This window comes from Vulpes vulpes, chromosome 9 (genome assembly GCF_048418805.1).
Source record: "Vulpes vulpes isolate BD-2025 chromosome 9, VulVul3, whole genome shotgun sequence".
NCBI classification, from domain to species: Eukaryota; Metazoa; Chordata; class Mammalia; order Carnivora; family Canidae; genus Vulpes; species Vulpes vulpes.
Genome location: NC_132788.1, coordinates 21,821,874 through 21,836,795, shown reverse-complemented (window position 1 = coordinate 21,836,795; position 14,922 = coordinate 21,821,874). Strand labels below are relative to the sequence as shown.

The following is a 14,922-nucleotide window of genomic DNA, read 5'->3' as shown; positions in this document are numbered from 1 at the left end:
GTGAATAGTTCCTTTCAATTCAGTTTTATTTGCTAATCACTTTATAGGTGGATGACAGGAAGCTTGTCTTGCTATATTGAAAAACATATTGACTCTTAAAGTAAAGGGGACCTAAATGTAAAAATTGTCCAAATAGAGGCACCTGGGTGGCTCAGTTGGTTAAACTTGGGATTTCAGCTCAGGTCGTGATCTCAGTGTCATGGAATCAAGGCCCGTGTCCATGCTGGAGCCTGCTTGGGATTCTCTCTCTCCCTCTGCCCTTCCCTACTCCCTGTTCTCACACATGCTCTCTCTTTCTTAACAACAAAAAAAAGGAGTTCACATTAAGTCTTGAATCTCCTATGTATACTTAAAAGATACCATAATCCCCACTACCAGCAGACACGTGGGACAGACACTCTGCAAATCTGACTCACAGAGCCTAGGGAGTGACACACTTTCATTGTCACTAACCCAAATTATCTTAAGAGTGTTTTTCCCAATGTTTGGGATCTAATACTTACCTTCCATGCTAGATGGTGACTCTTTGAACATCTTTAATGCTAGGATTTCTGCTTAGGACTGACTCTAGGACAGTCACAGTTCCGGTTCTTGTATAGAACACCAACATTAGTTCGCTCTTCATACAACTATCAAAAGCATTTTTACTGTGGCCTCAGTTCGTTGTGCTCATTGAAGGGAACTGGAGATCACACCAGACTTCAGAAACCATCGTTTCCTGCCTATATTTCTGTCTTTACTAAGAGCTATTAAGAAGGAGCAGAGTGTATACATCTGGAACCCTGAGCCTTCTCCCCTTCTCTAACAGCTCAGGTATCAGGCCATGGGTAAGAGAAGCTGCAGCAAGGGATAAGTTCAGGTGGTGACATTTGCAAGCAAATGTCCCAGACTTAGATACTTAGGGAATGTTGGCATCCAGAGCAGTTTTTTCAGGGTGTGCAATAGCTCATAAAGGAGTCTGGGGCTCTACTCTTGTCCTTGGTCTTTAGGACTTGTCTCTAAGCCACACAGTAAAATCAGTGCCTTTATACTGATTATATATATCAGTGTGTGTGTGTGTGTGTGTGTAACGTGTATATATATATCAGTATACATATATGATATATATATACACATATCATCACATAAGATTTTTTAATTAAACTTGTCAGGCCACCTAACTTGGTAGTAGCCTATGGCTTCCTAATCACTTTTTCTATTAAAAAAAAAGGGGGGGAAAGAAAAGAAATATCCATCTTGTGACAACCTTGAGGCTCAAAATAATGGAATTCAGGTCAAAAATGTGTTAGCCTATTGGCAGCATTGGTGGCATAAGGATATGAGGCAGGATCTGCTTGGATTCATATTTTGGTATGTTTGTTGAAGGAGCAATCCGTTTTCTTTGTGTCACACTTATTACGTCCTATCCTAGGCCAGGTGAACCTTTACTTCATAATTTGGAAACCGTTGGGCACTTGTTGCTATATGTAATTCAGGCCATGTTAGGACACCGTAGAAATTCAACACCTACTTTAAGATAGAGAAGTGGTGAGTGCATGTAATGATTTTACTTTCTGAACTCTGCAGTTACGCATAAGGAAGCTTGTTACTTAATAACTGTGTACATTTTAAAAATTGAGTTATTTATTTTGAAAGCTTTTACAGTTTCACCTTTTTGTTTTCTACAGGACGGCAATGACTCTGATGAATTCATGTGAATGGAGGAAAGGACCTTTGAAAGATGTGAATTGCAGGACAGTTTCAGATGGTCTGATTTCACCTGTATTCAGAGATACAAAAAAACAACTAAAATTCTACCTTCATTCTGCACAAATACTACCAACGTTGGAGTTAAAAAAAAAAAAAGTGTTCCCTTTTTTGCTGACAGAAAAGGATCAGATATTTATAATATATTTGGACTTGAAAACAGCATATAACTTTAGGAAAGTGAAAATATTTTTGCTGAAACATGTCTTGGTACCTCATGAAAGTTGGCTGCCCCTGTTCCTGGGATAGACTTTAGAACAAACCAGCTCTGCAAAGTATTTGTTCCTGTGATCTGTCCCTGAAAACAGATGTCTTGAAAAACTTCATATTTCTTAAAATAGCTTCACTTCTGTTAAGAAGAATGTATCAGTGAGCAATATATGCAAACGTTGCCCTCAACCCTCATTTCCTGACTAGAACAAAAATGCTTATGGGTTTTGATGGTGATAGTGATATTTTCAGAAGATTGCTGGCTTCAGCATTCTCGTCCCATTGTGCCGTGTGAGTCTCTTTGCAGAGTTGTCCGCGGCTCTCATTTTGTCCTGGCTTCTGTCTTGCACATCCGTTCTCTGAGCGAGGGCCTCCCCCTGGGTCCCATCATGCTTAGAGAAGTAGTCCACATTAATCAAAGTTGAGCATGTGGCAGTGTTTACCTGAGCACCTAGTAACCCCAAGCCACATACGTACAACTTCAGGCTCCAGAGCCATGTCTCAGCACCAAGGGAAGATATGGGGAAGAATGATCTGAATCATTTTCAGAATGTGTAAGTTACCTGATTTTTGCCTTGGGATGCAGCAGAAAGCAAAAGTCCCACATTGGGGTTATACTTTTAGAAAGAATGAGGCATTTTACGAGCCAACAAATTAACTTGTTTATTTACCTTGAAATAATATTTACTTTGAGTTGTATCTCCAGAGTTCAGATTTCTCAGTTGTAGGTCCAGTAATGTAATAGGTAACAGGACTCCTCATCTGAACCACCTGCTCTCCAGGGGGATTCTGAATAGAAGGTGTATTTTTATTGCAATCCCTGTAGGAAGAGATAAAACAAAACATGAAAGGGGAAGAAGAAAAGCTTGCAGGTCAGGAGGCATACAAATTCATATTTTAACCACACCCAGAACTCTACACAACCTTTTTATTCTTAACTGTATTCTAGCCCAGCAAAAGTTATCCTTCTCCAACAAATACTCTACCTGTAAGAGCACTTTGGAACTGTGGGTAAAACTAAAGACTTCAGTGTTTCTATTTATCCCAAGTTGGTGTGTGAGGTTGAACTGGAAAATTGCCCTGAGGCATACCTCAGCCAGATTTTGAGAGGGGGGGTATGGGAGATGACTCCAGAAATTAGTGATTGTGTGTATGTGTGTGTGTGTGTGTGTGTGTGTGTGTGTGTCTGTGTCTAATAACATTCAGCCTGGAGTTCCGTGATTTTAGAAATGTAAAAATAAAGAATCATTTTCTATTTGGAAGGACATTAATATATGAACTCTTAGAATTTGCTCTTTATCCCCATCCCCACACTGGTTCTGGGGTGATCTGGCTGTAAAAAATCCTCATCCATCTTAGGCTCAGCATGGCAGCTTCTAGAGGCTATCCTCTATCTCCCTCACTGCCACATGTGTCTCTCCCTCAGATGCCCATGGGGTCCGAGTGGATGACCTTTCCCAAACCCTCTCTGGATTGAGTGGAAACGCACACGGCCCCTGCCCGCCACGAGAGGCACATCTTACACTGTGGCAAACATCTAGAACAGGGGGATCTTGGCTCTGGCATCACCTGTGTCCCCTCAGCCTGCCACTGCTGCTGAAGGACTCCCCTGTACCATGCCCCACCCCCCCTGCCATGACAGCAGATACGGTTAGAGCTTTTGAAATAGATGACTGTTTTTAGTGTGGTGTGAGAGATCTGGGGTCCAAATGTTAAACATATCCTAATTATCACCTCACACTGGTTTAAAATGTCAGAGCCTCTCCTCTGCATTCTCTTAGTTGAATTCCTAGCTCTCAAGCTTCCTGAGTGGCTCTGTGTATTGCGCAGTCTTTTCCCCAGCACCCATGTTCCCAAAAAAAAGAAAAGCAAGGACCTGTTCTCTTGGTGTTGGTTCCGTACAGGGCGTTACAGGTCACACTGTTGGCCCTAAAGCCATCTTTCTTCCTAGTGGCCTGTTAACTGTACTTCCTATAGGAAAATTCCTAATCATTATTTTGATGAGCTGTGCCCTTGATCAGATCCATGGGTCCTGAGGGTGTCTCTTTTTAACTGTGTCTCATTTCCCCACTCAGATCTGCAGGCTGCGGGTGAGGTTCACATTATCATTTAATTTGTTAAACAAAGTCGACTCTGTTTTACTCTTAACAGCTGTAGAATCCATTTCTTATCAGCCTTTGTTGATCTGGGGTCAAGATCTTGGGCCGAAGGAGATCAGACACAGTGCTGGTGCTGAAACGCATATGGGGAAGCTTACTTACCAAAGTACGGAAGGTTTTGTTTGACATTAGCAGAATAGGCAACAAACTTTAGCTGAAGGCAGTAGCTCTTGTTTATTTTTGTTGTTTTATATTTAACTCTTTCTCCTAGCACAGCTTTTGCTGAGCCTTTTACTGTTCAGAGCCAGGGGTTGCCCCACTCAGAAAGGAAGGTGTCAGGTGTACAAAGGGCAGGAGTAGGAAGACATCAGCTCTAGCTTCCAGCTGTGGACCAGAGCCCTCCCCTGGACCCCCCACCTTCACCTCTGAGAGGCAAAGCCCTTGGTCTCTGGGCTAGAATAGGTTCTAGGGGAAACTGCACAGGACAGGGAAATAGAACACCCTTCTAGTGATATTGAAGCCTGCCTTTTCTCTGTTTGATTTCAAATACGGCATTGTGAACGACAAATCCCATGCTCAGAATGATCATGGTCAAGTGAGTGGGCAACCTTTGATTTTAAAGAAGCCTATAAACAAACTATAATATAATCGAAAGTGTAAAATTAGAAACTGAAATTCCAAGCTACATTTCCTCTCAACCCCTCTAACTGCAATAAGTATGGCAGCTCAGAAATGAGGACACCACTGCCAGCGCCCAAGCAGGCTCCCATTCCAGTTTCACTTAGACCTCTGCTCGGCACCCGTGGGCCCAGCACGGGGCAGGAGGCTTTATGTGCACTCTTGTATTTCACGAACGAGAAGATGCCAACTACATATCCATCACATCCGGGATGAGCAATATGTAAAATACAATAAAAGCTTTTAGTTTTGAGTAGAACCAAGTGTGTGTGTGTGATTTTACTTTTCACTTTGCTTCCCCAAGCCTCTGCCTCACTGATGGGATGTGCATACTTCTTTTAGATGAGTAGGAAGAAGGAGGTTGGTGGCTGCCTGAAATGACGCCCTCTAAATGGTCAGGTTTGCTTCTTAGCAGGAGCAAAGGAATACATCAGGGTGAAGGGAAGATTGCCCAGGAGTTCCAGGAAGAGAAGCAAAGAGCCTGGAGCTCAAGGGCCAGGATTGAGCACTGGTATTTGAAATTTACCACTTGATACCCTGCCTTCGAATTCCTAGGGGTCTGCTGAGATTTTAACCAGGATGAGGCTACATATGTGAAGACTTGCTGGGATGGTATCTCTTTTTTTTTTTTTTTTTTTTTTTAAGATTTTGTTTATTTGAGAGAGAAAGCACAAGTCGGGGAGGGGCAGAGCGAGAAGTAGACTCCTCACTGAGCAGGAAGCTTGTGGTGGGGCTCCATCCCAGGACCCTGAGATCATAACCTGAGCTGAAGTCCCAAGTTGAACCAACTGAGCCACCCAGGCGCCCTGAAATGGTACCCGTAAAGAATGTAGTGGCTTTGGACCAGTGTTCTTTACAGATTCACCCTTTCCGTGCTGGTGCTTGTTCTGTGCCTGAGTGCATCTGCAGGGAGAGGTCCTGGGGTAGAGGGAGCTGCAGAAACAGTCAAGTGTCGCTCTCAACTGCAAAAGCATATATGAATTCTTTTTTTTTAAAGATTTTATTTATTCATGATGGAGAGAGGGAGAGGCAGGCTCCATGCTGGGAGCCCAACGTGGGACTCGATCCCGGGACTCCAGGACCGCGCCCTGGGCCAAAGGCAGGCGCTAAACCGCTGAGCCACCCAGGGATCCTGCATATATGAATTCTTAAATGATTATTAGAAGACATTTGAGTCCTATTTCTCACTAGTCGGGGCAATGCTTACTTTTGGTTGTAACTGCCTCAGCTATGAAAGTTCCTGGATTTCTATTTCTGAGTAAATTAACTGATACGGGGAATATAGGTTGAAACCAGAATTCTTACACCCAAACTGTAGAGATACGTGCATATACTTGGTGGACTCGGGAGTCCACTGAAAATACAAATACCCATCTGACACCATACGGTAACTGCAGTTTATAATTAAAATAGATTTAACCTCTTTTTCTGGCTCACGTTGATTGCTTCATTCTTTCTGATTTCACAGTATCACTTACTTGAGGAACTTCCCACCTTAGTGGTTGTGACTGTAGTTCTGCCCCGGAGCCAGATGAAATAAGAAACTTCTCTGCTGCTGGCAGGCACCGACTGGCACTGACCTGGCATTTTCTGCCTTTGTCTGTCGATAGCCAAGGAATGGAGGCCAAGGGAAATGAAGGCTCACCCTTCCTATCTCATGTTTACTTGTTTCCAAACTGGTGAGTGGGTGTCGATATTTAAGGCTGAAAAAAAAAATCTCCTAGGTCAGTATGCGTTTTCATTCCCACATCAACCCCATCCTGTAACCACTGCAGTAAAAATATAAGACTAATGGCCTGACATTTCACATCCTGCCTGGCTGAGGCCTTAGGCGCCCGCTCTCCTGCTGGTATTTTGGGTTCTGCTTCTGCAGTCTGCCTTGCATAGAACAAGCTAACCTTTGCTTCTGATTCCTGGGATCTGTTCGGAGAATAGGATCTTTCAGCCACTCAAGGCTGGTCCGTTAGTCTTGAACCTTTCTAGCTCCTCGGCCAAATCCAGGGTCAGCAGGTCTAAACCACAGACTGAAAAAGGTCAAGAGAAAAATATTGTTAGAGGCAGTGCCCCTTACCCAGCTCAGTCTTCCCAGAATTTTCTTCTGTGGTGAAGCCCTCAGCTTTGCTCTGTCCCTTTAAGACTTGACTTTTTCTTTTATATCGTTAATGTCCTCAGTATTGGTGAGACGTATGTAACTTAGCCAAAACTAGAATTGCTTTAAGAAGAGACTTTGGAGGGACCCATGGATGGCTCAGCAGTTTAGTGTCTCCCTTCGGCCCGGGGCGTGATCCTGGAGTCCCTGGAGCAAGTCCCACATGGGGCTCCCAGCATGGAGCCTGCTTCTCCGCCTCTGTGTGTGTGTGTGTGTGTCTCATGAATAAATAAATAAAATCTTTTTTTAAAAAAAGTTAAAAAAAAAGTCTTGGAGCTCTTCTAGTTCATTTTCCCTTCATTCATAAGCCAGTTCAAAACTCCACTCCTCGGGGCAACTCCCTGCTTGGCCTCACCTGCCAGTATCCACTTGGATTTGGCCCTGGAGTGCTCAGCGTTACCCTCTCTGTTTGCTCTGGTAACTCAGGTTGCACTGGAGCTGCAATCAGGGGATGCCCTGACCCCACTTCCCTCAGCCTGGAAGGCACCCCAGCCTGAGAGCTGGGCCTGGACTTTTATCTTCACTGCCTCCAACATCCTGTGTGACCTTGGGTGGCTTAATCAACCTCTCCAAAATCCTGTTTCTTCTGGCAGGGTTTCTAAGCTCCACTGTTCCTTCATCCCTGCCCTATGGCCCCTGGGAAGAGGACTGTATAGAGTTAGCAGCTTGGGCCTGGACAGCATGTTCAAGGTATAACCAGTAGGGAATGACTCCCAGTACTTCATTATCTCCCCTCCCTCTGTCCAAGTGAAAGCGACATTCACATCCAGGAGGCTGTCGCCCTGGACTGAGATCGTGCACCACTATGACTTTGACCTCTTTGCCAGTGAGAGTGCCTCACCATGTTGGTTATGCCAAAGGGGAGATCACCTACATCAACGAGTACAGCAACCGGCCCATCTTCAGCCAGCCACTATACGTTGGCTTATGTGAGGATGTCACTGTGGGGACCCCTGTGCTGACAGTTCTGCTCCAGACCTCACATGAAACTGTGTGGGCCCTCCTCTCCTTGCCTTTGCTGTCTGCTGGTCTATCCACCTCACTTCTGAGAGGCTTCATTTCCTCATATGCAAAATGGGCGTGAGACTTCCCAAAGTTGCTGTCAAGAGGTGTGAATGTTGGATGTGAAAGCATCCCCTGAGCAACCCCACCCACCATCGTGTCCCAGCCTCCCCAAAGGTGCTTCCGGAGCTCCTAGCAAGTGGCAAGTTTTGTGGCTTCTCCCACCACCCTGCCAGGCCTGGTCTTTGCTGCCCCTGCCTTTTCCCAGGGTCAGCCTGGTCTTTCTACTGCCTTTGCTGCAGGAGGGGCTGAAGTTATGGCTCTCTGCTCAGACACTGTGAAATTCCTTCTCGCTGGCCTTCTCTGGGATGTTATTAAAATGTTTCATGAGGGAAAAAAAAAGGTCTTTGGAAAGGGGTGGAAGTTCTCAAATAGACAAAGCTTAAATTTGGTCACAGAGAAAGCTTTATGGGTGCCCATAGTTAGAAAATATTTCCTTTTTCAATAAGAAGGGGGAAGGTGGTCCATATTCCTGTCCCCTCACCCCCAAAGTGAGGCTCTGCTTGGTCCCTCTTCTGCCATGGTGAAAACCGTTATCCGCCATGTTTAAAACCAGTTAATGATTGAAGATTTGTAATAGAGTAAAACTTTGGTGAACAGGACAATATGGTGATTACCTGGACTTTTTCTTCCTCGCTTTTCAGACAACTGCTCATATAGCAGGGATTAAGAAAGTACAGGAAAGTCAAACCCTCCCTCACTTCAGCTTGCCCACTCTTGCCTCCAGGCGCTGTGAATGATCTCCACTGGAGAAGGGCCCCTCACCCCCCAGGATCTCCTAGGATTCGGAGTTGGGAAGAATGTTTAAAATGTTTTTACTCAGAGACACCTGGGTGGCTCAGCAGTTGAGCGTCTGCCTTCGGCCCAGGGCGTGATCCCAGGGTCCTGGGATCAAGTCCCACAAGGGCTCCCAGCATGGAGCCTGTTTCTCCTCCCTCTGCCTCCCATGAATAAATAAATAAAATATTTTTTAAAATGTTTGCACTTCTATGAATTAGGTACACAGGGTTCAGAATTCAAAAGGTGTAAAAGGGCAGAGGGCAGAGATTTTTTTAGGTCAATGAAAATGCTCTGTATGATACTGTAGAGTGGACACACGTCAGTATACATTTGTCCAAACCCATAGACTGTATGCCAAGAATGAACCACAAGGTAAACTGGACTCTGGGTGATTATGACGTGTCAGTGGATGTTCATCAATGGTAGCAAATGTACCCCTCTGTTGGGAAATTGATAATGGGGGAGGCTGTGTGTAGGTGTGGGGGTAGGTGGAAATTGGAAAGCTCTGTATCTTCTGCTCAATTATGCAGTGAACCTAAAACTACTCTAACAAATAAACACTATTTAAGAGAAGAAAAGGGTACAGAGTGATGTGTTCTCAGTTCCTTCTTGGAGGCAAACAATGTTACCAGTTTTGGGGTGGTTTTTTGTTTGTTTTTTGTTTTTTATCAAAGGTAGAATTTCTCTGTCTGGACTCAGGCCAGCTTGGTAATTCTGCCCACTTCTTGGGTGACTATGTCCAGCTAAGGAGGGAGGAGAGGCTTCTCTTTACCTTTGCCTCCTGGGGCACCTAATCCAAAATGCCTAGCCACTTCCCAGACATCACACCTGGCTACTGGGGCTTAGGGGCAGGTAATGAATTCCGAAATGGAGAGGAACAAGAGGACTAGGAGTGCCTTGGTGTCCCCACCCACAAAACAAAGTCTGCTTGGACACCAAGTAAAGGGGCAGATTTTCTCTTGATGAACTCCTGTGTTCTAGTTCAATCTGAGCTCAGGGGAGAAGGAACACAAGGAAGGAAGAGATCTGCTTGCTTTCATCTCAGTTTGGGGTGGTAGAGGAGGTGAGGACAAAACTGGCCTCAAGCAACTCAAGATGTCCTTGCCCCAACGCCCCTGCGACTGCCCCTGCCACCTGCTACCTTCACTACCCAGCATCCCAGTGCTTCTTCCTCCTGCGACAGAAGGAAAGGGAGGAAAGATCTAGTGTGGGTGGGGATGGGCACAAGAATGTGAAGGAAAGGGAACTGTACACCATTTCCATACCTAGATTTTGTTTATTTTTTATTTTTTAAAAATATGTTATTTATTTATTCACTAGAGACACAGAGACAGGCAGAGACATAGGCAGAGGGAGAAGCAGGCTCACCATGGGGAGCCTGATGTGGGACTCCATCCCGGGACCCCCGGATCATGACCTGAGCCGCAGGCCGACTTTCAACCACTGAGTCACCCAGGCGTCCCTCCATGCCTAGATTTTACCTTTAGGAGTGGGGGTTTTAGGATAAAACTCAGCTCCTTTTCTATGTGACCCAGCACAAGTCAGCTGTCCCCTCTGGGCTTCCTTTTGCCCACTGGAAAATGAGAACTAGGATGAGAGCAGGGTAAATTCCAGTGCAGTGGGGGTCAGGCAGGTGATGGGAACAAGGGCCGGCAAGGCGGGCAAGTACATACACACACCACAAGTGAGCTTCGAAGGGAGTGGCTGCTTCTCAGCTCTGGCCAACAATCACCAGGGGGAAACAAGATTTTATTAAAGGATTCATCAGAGGGGCTGAAATTGATAGAACAGGAAACAAGAAGTGGCTGTTTCCTTCTAGGCCTTTCTTCAGCAAAACTCTGGGTTCTCTTGTCCACCTTTTGATGACGTATTGGACCAATAGGTCAGACTCCATGACTTTCTGATCAAATGCCCAGAATAGGAACGTTCCATTTCAAAATTACAACTTCCTTTTAGGTATGAAAAAATGTTATCATTTAAATCAAAACTTGAATCCCAAATATAATTCAAAACTTCAACTCACCTGCTAGCTTAGGTCTGACTGGTCACTACCTCTTCCAGCTGCTTCTCTCTTCCCTAGAGGCTGGCTCTTCTAGAAGCTGATGTGATCTCAGTGGATCTAGCAGAGGCTAGAAAGGTAGATAAGACAGGTTCAGGCCTTTTGTGACTGGTACTATTGTAATCTCATTATTGGAGTGTCTTGTAACTGAAATGTGGGTGTACTCACCTGCGTACTGCTCTGAGCTTTACGACTTCGTGAATATCCAATAGCAAATTACATCATGCATCTGATTTTTAAGTCAAATTTGTATATGTTAGCTCAGAATTATTTAACACGCCTGAGCCAAACCAGGCCTGTCTGTGGGCTCTCACTTGAGGGCTGGCTTAGAACAGGTTTGAGGGTCTCTTCCAGTCATTGTCATCTGCAAAATTCCGATTTTCTTAGATTGAATAAGAACCACTGGAAGTCATCCAAGCTTTCCTCTTACAGTCAGGGGGAACTCCTTCCTTTCCCCTCTAGGACTTCTGGATGCCAGACGCCTCCTGGAAATGAATTCTCCTGGGCAGACACCACCAGTGTCCTGCAGAAAAGAGACTTGAAGGGAAGGGCCAGCAGGTGGCAGGAGGGAATAGCACAGGTCTCAGCGTAGGTGCAGTTGTAGTTCCAGCTGTCACCTTTGTGAGTCCGTACTGTGTTCTTGCATTTGTATGGGTGGAGAAACACAGGACCTCCAGGATCCCTCCAGCACCAAGAATTTTAAAGCACGTCTGCAAAAGCTATGCTTTGGTGCGCGGGTAGGTGGGAGGGAGGGGTCTCAAAGCCCTTTGCCATTGAAATCTTAGAAATGTGGGGTAGAGGGCGCCTGAATCTTCTAAACCAATACCATGTATTGATCTAAAAAGAAAATGGCTGTCAAAACCATTTAAAAACAGATTTCTTTTGTTTTGGATTTTGCTTCTAGCTTTCCCCCATGAGTATTTATGCACAGGTTTCATAGAATCATGGATTTTCATAGAAATGTAGCCAGTGGAGTTTGGAAGGGACCTTGGAGGTCACCTAAGCTGATTATGATCTTCTGTGCCCTTTAGGAAATCCGGTAACAGAACTCTTCCAGTGTCAGCATGAATGCATTTGGAGACAGGAAGCCCAGTACTTTCTAAAGCCATTTATCTAGGGGCGCCTAGGTGGCACCGTACATTAAGTGCCTGACTCTTGGTTTCTGCTCAGATCGTGATCTCAGGGGCATGAGATCAAGCCCCATGTTGAGCCCTGCATTCGGCTCCACACTCAGCACAGAGTCTGCTGGAGAGTCTCTCTCCTTCTTCCTCTACCCCTCCTGCGCATGCTCTCTGTCTCAAATAAATAAGTCTTAAAAAAAAAAAAAAAAGATCTAAAGCCATGTATCTATTAGAAAGTTACTTATGAAGCCAAACAGGTCTCATGGTGACTTCTATCCAACATTTTGTCTTCTGGAGCCACACCCAGGCCAGGTTGAATTCCTTTTCTATGAACAGCCTTTAAAGGTTGAAACATGTCAGTTGCCCCCCTGTGACTGTGCCTAAACATCCCAATTAGCAGAAAAAACAGGCATCTGAGGACAGAGGATGACCCATCACATCACATGGGGCAAGTGCCCCTCACTCCCTAGTTTGCCTAACTCCCATGTAAAGAGCAGCTTCCTAATGGTTCACGGTTCATGGCCCTGGCCCCAGAGGCTTGCACCGAGCAGGGGTGGATCATGTAGCCTCAATCACTTGACTCTTTGACTGACGCTGTCAGCTAAGTCCCCAAAGTCTTTTCCATACATCATGATGATTAGACTCTCTGGACTTTGGGGAGTTTATTTGGATTCGAAGACTTTAGACCCATGGTTAGATGGATTGATTTTTTTTTTTCTGTAAAACGTAACAAACACCCAAAGGAATGCATGGGAAGATACAATCACTTGGAATCTTATTGAAACTTTTTCCTATGGTTTTGTTTCATTACTTAATATAATGTGTTTAATGAATTTTCCCCATTAAAGATATCTTGTGAGAGTCCACTGACTTATTTCTGGCTTTAATTATTTACCCCAAAATAATCCCCTTTACAAATATTACCTACATATTTGTTAACATTCCTTCTATATTATAATCCAAAAATTTGGGAAAACATAAAATGTGGAAGGTCTCAGGCTAGTACCTTTAGCAAACTTCTAGAACCATCCTTTCTGATTGAAATTAATTATTTAGCACTTTTTGGAGACAGCCTCCCAGTAACTAATTCTCTTATTTTTAAAAAATATTTTATTATTTATTTATTTATTCATGAGAGACACAGAGAGAAGCAGAGACACAGGTAGAGGGAGAAGCAGGCTCCATGCAGGGAGCCTGATGTGGGACTCGATCACGGATCATGGGATCATGCCCTGAGCCAAAGGCAGAAGCTCAACCACTGAGCCACCCAGGCAGCCCAGTAACTAATCCTCTTAATTTTACTTTAATACAGACCATATTTTTCTACTTGCTCACATGAGTATCAGAAGACACCTTGTTTGAAATCCACATTAAATGGATTTATGACACTTTCCTGATTTACTCATTCAGCAACCTTGTCAAAATGAGACTTAGAGAACTTGTACTGGCTCCTAGTAATTGCTGTAACATTTTCTACATCACATAAAGTTGCCCTGTAGTCATTCTGCCAGAGATGATGGCAAACTCACCAAACCTATGGTTGTAGGAAATCACCTTTGACTCTCAGAAATTTAGAACTCCACCTTCTAATCTGTTGCCTTCCATGAGTTCTGAGTTCACAAATAACACTTGGGTGACCTCCCTTTGCAAGGTTTCAGTACCTGGAATGTCATTTGCTTGGGCCAGGGAGTTCTAACTTGGAGGGGATGAGAGTAATCAGCTGGGACAAGGAGGGCATTTTTATTACAGAGAGGAGAACAAAGCTCTTAATGATCAGGTTCCAGAAAGTGGCAGATGAAGTAATTTTCAGAAACTGGCAATGAGTGGGATTAAGAATTTGAGGATGAAGGAGCAAGGTTGCAATATCACTAGAGTAATGAAAGCGTGCTTTTATGAGAAATGCATGAGATTGCCAAAAGGAAATAGTAGAGTTAAGATGATTTTGTAGTCGGTCTATTTAACATGGAATGATAACCCTCTCCACCAGCCAACTCCCAGCCAAGGAGCAGGAAAGGAGAAAGAAGACAGGATAGTCTAGGACTGACAATACAGCAAGAAAGGGGGAAATGTAGGTGAGTTTAGGCCATTTGTGGGGGCAACACCAAAGAGGCTGAGGCGATCAGGGACTCCAGTCCCCAGGGGATGGAAATCAGGTGGAACAAAGGGAGGTGTGAACTGGGGAAGATGGGGGGTGGTTATGTGACTGGTGGTTTAACGAGAGGTGAGTTTGGTTATGGTAGGAAAGGGAAGGCCCTGAGGAGGAGATGCACAGAGTAGGGTGGCGTATGGCCTGGGAAGTGGTGCTGTCTGCTGCTGAAGACGTCAAGAGGGTGGGAATAGGCTCAGGTGGGGGCATCCCTATGCAGGTGAGCACCACTGAAGGTCAGGGCACCAGGCCCACACACTAGGTGCCAGAGTCACTGGAGATGAAAGGGAAAGTTCCAGAGCCAGATGGCATGATCAAAGGAGGAGCAGGGGAATAGCAATGGGTTAATGGTCTGGATGCTATAGCAGGGAACAAGGCAGTTTCCCTCATGGCCCTAGAATGTGATGGCAGTGGGTTCCCCAAATGTCTCCAAAGGACAGAGGAAAGCCACTTTGACTAAAGAAAAGGAAAAAGAACAAAGGAGAGAAAGACATTGAGAGTGAATGGAAATTCACAGTAATGAAGCTGGAATGGCAGGGCTCTGGGAGTCAGACTTTCAAGAATGAGGCTGAGGCCTGTCGGTAGCTGCAGGACCTAGCAGTGGAGCTGGTGGTTGCTTTTTCAAGAAGACATGCTGTGGATAATATAGAGGAAGTCACAAAGAGTTGGCGGGTCTGTTGAGGAGCAGGAGTGATCTTGTTGCAGCCTCACGCTGCCCTGAGGGGTGGAGATGATCTCTCTTTCATGAATGCAGCAGCCCAGAGTAGATATGAACATAAAAGACGAGTGCCCTGCAAGCAGAGCCCGCCTGGGTCTTTACTCATCTCCAAAACCCACAGGAGCCACTACCCAGCATGCGGAGTTCATTAACA

The 14,922-nt window shown here is 45.0% G+C and overlaps 1 protein-coding gene and 1 long non-coding RNA gene across 12 annotated transcripts in view; one reads left to right on the top strand and one right to left on the bottom strand.

The window, feature by feature from the left end:
- Positions 1-4,992, top strand: part of CCDC25 (coiled-coil domain containing 25) — a 40,713-nt gene extending 35,721 nt beyond the window's left edge. For 10 of the 11 annotated variants that reach the window (XM_026007875.2, XM_072719548.1, XM_072719545.1 and 7 more), the window contains one exon: positions 1,668-4,992. In XM_026007875.2, the coding sequence (XP_025863660.2) occupies positions 1,668-1,697 (30 nt within the window). In that variant the 3' untranslated portion in view covers positions 1,698-4,992. The remainder of the gene's footprint in view (positions 1-1,667) is intronic. The other variant, XR_011994172.1, reaches the window with a different exon arrangement.
- Positions 4,993-5,696: 704 nt separating this feature from the next.
- Positions 5,697-11,306, bottom strand: LOC140593838 (uncharacterized). The gene is made up of 3 exons (XR_011994173.1): positions 10,952-11,306; positions 10,748-10,853; positions 5,697-6,757 (listed from the first exon to the last, which is right to left on the bottom strand). It is a non-coding gene; the product is annotated as an uncharacterized lncRNA (long non-coding RNA).
- Between the last annotated feature and the right edge of the window lie 3,616 nt (positions 11,307-14,922).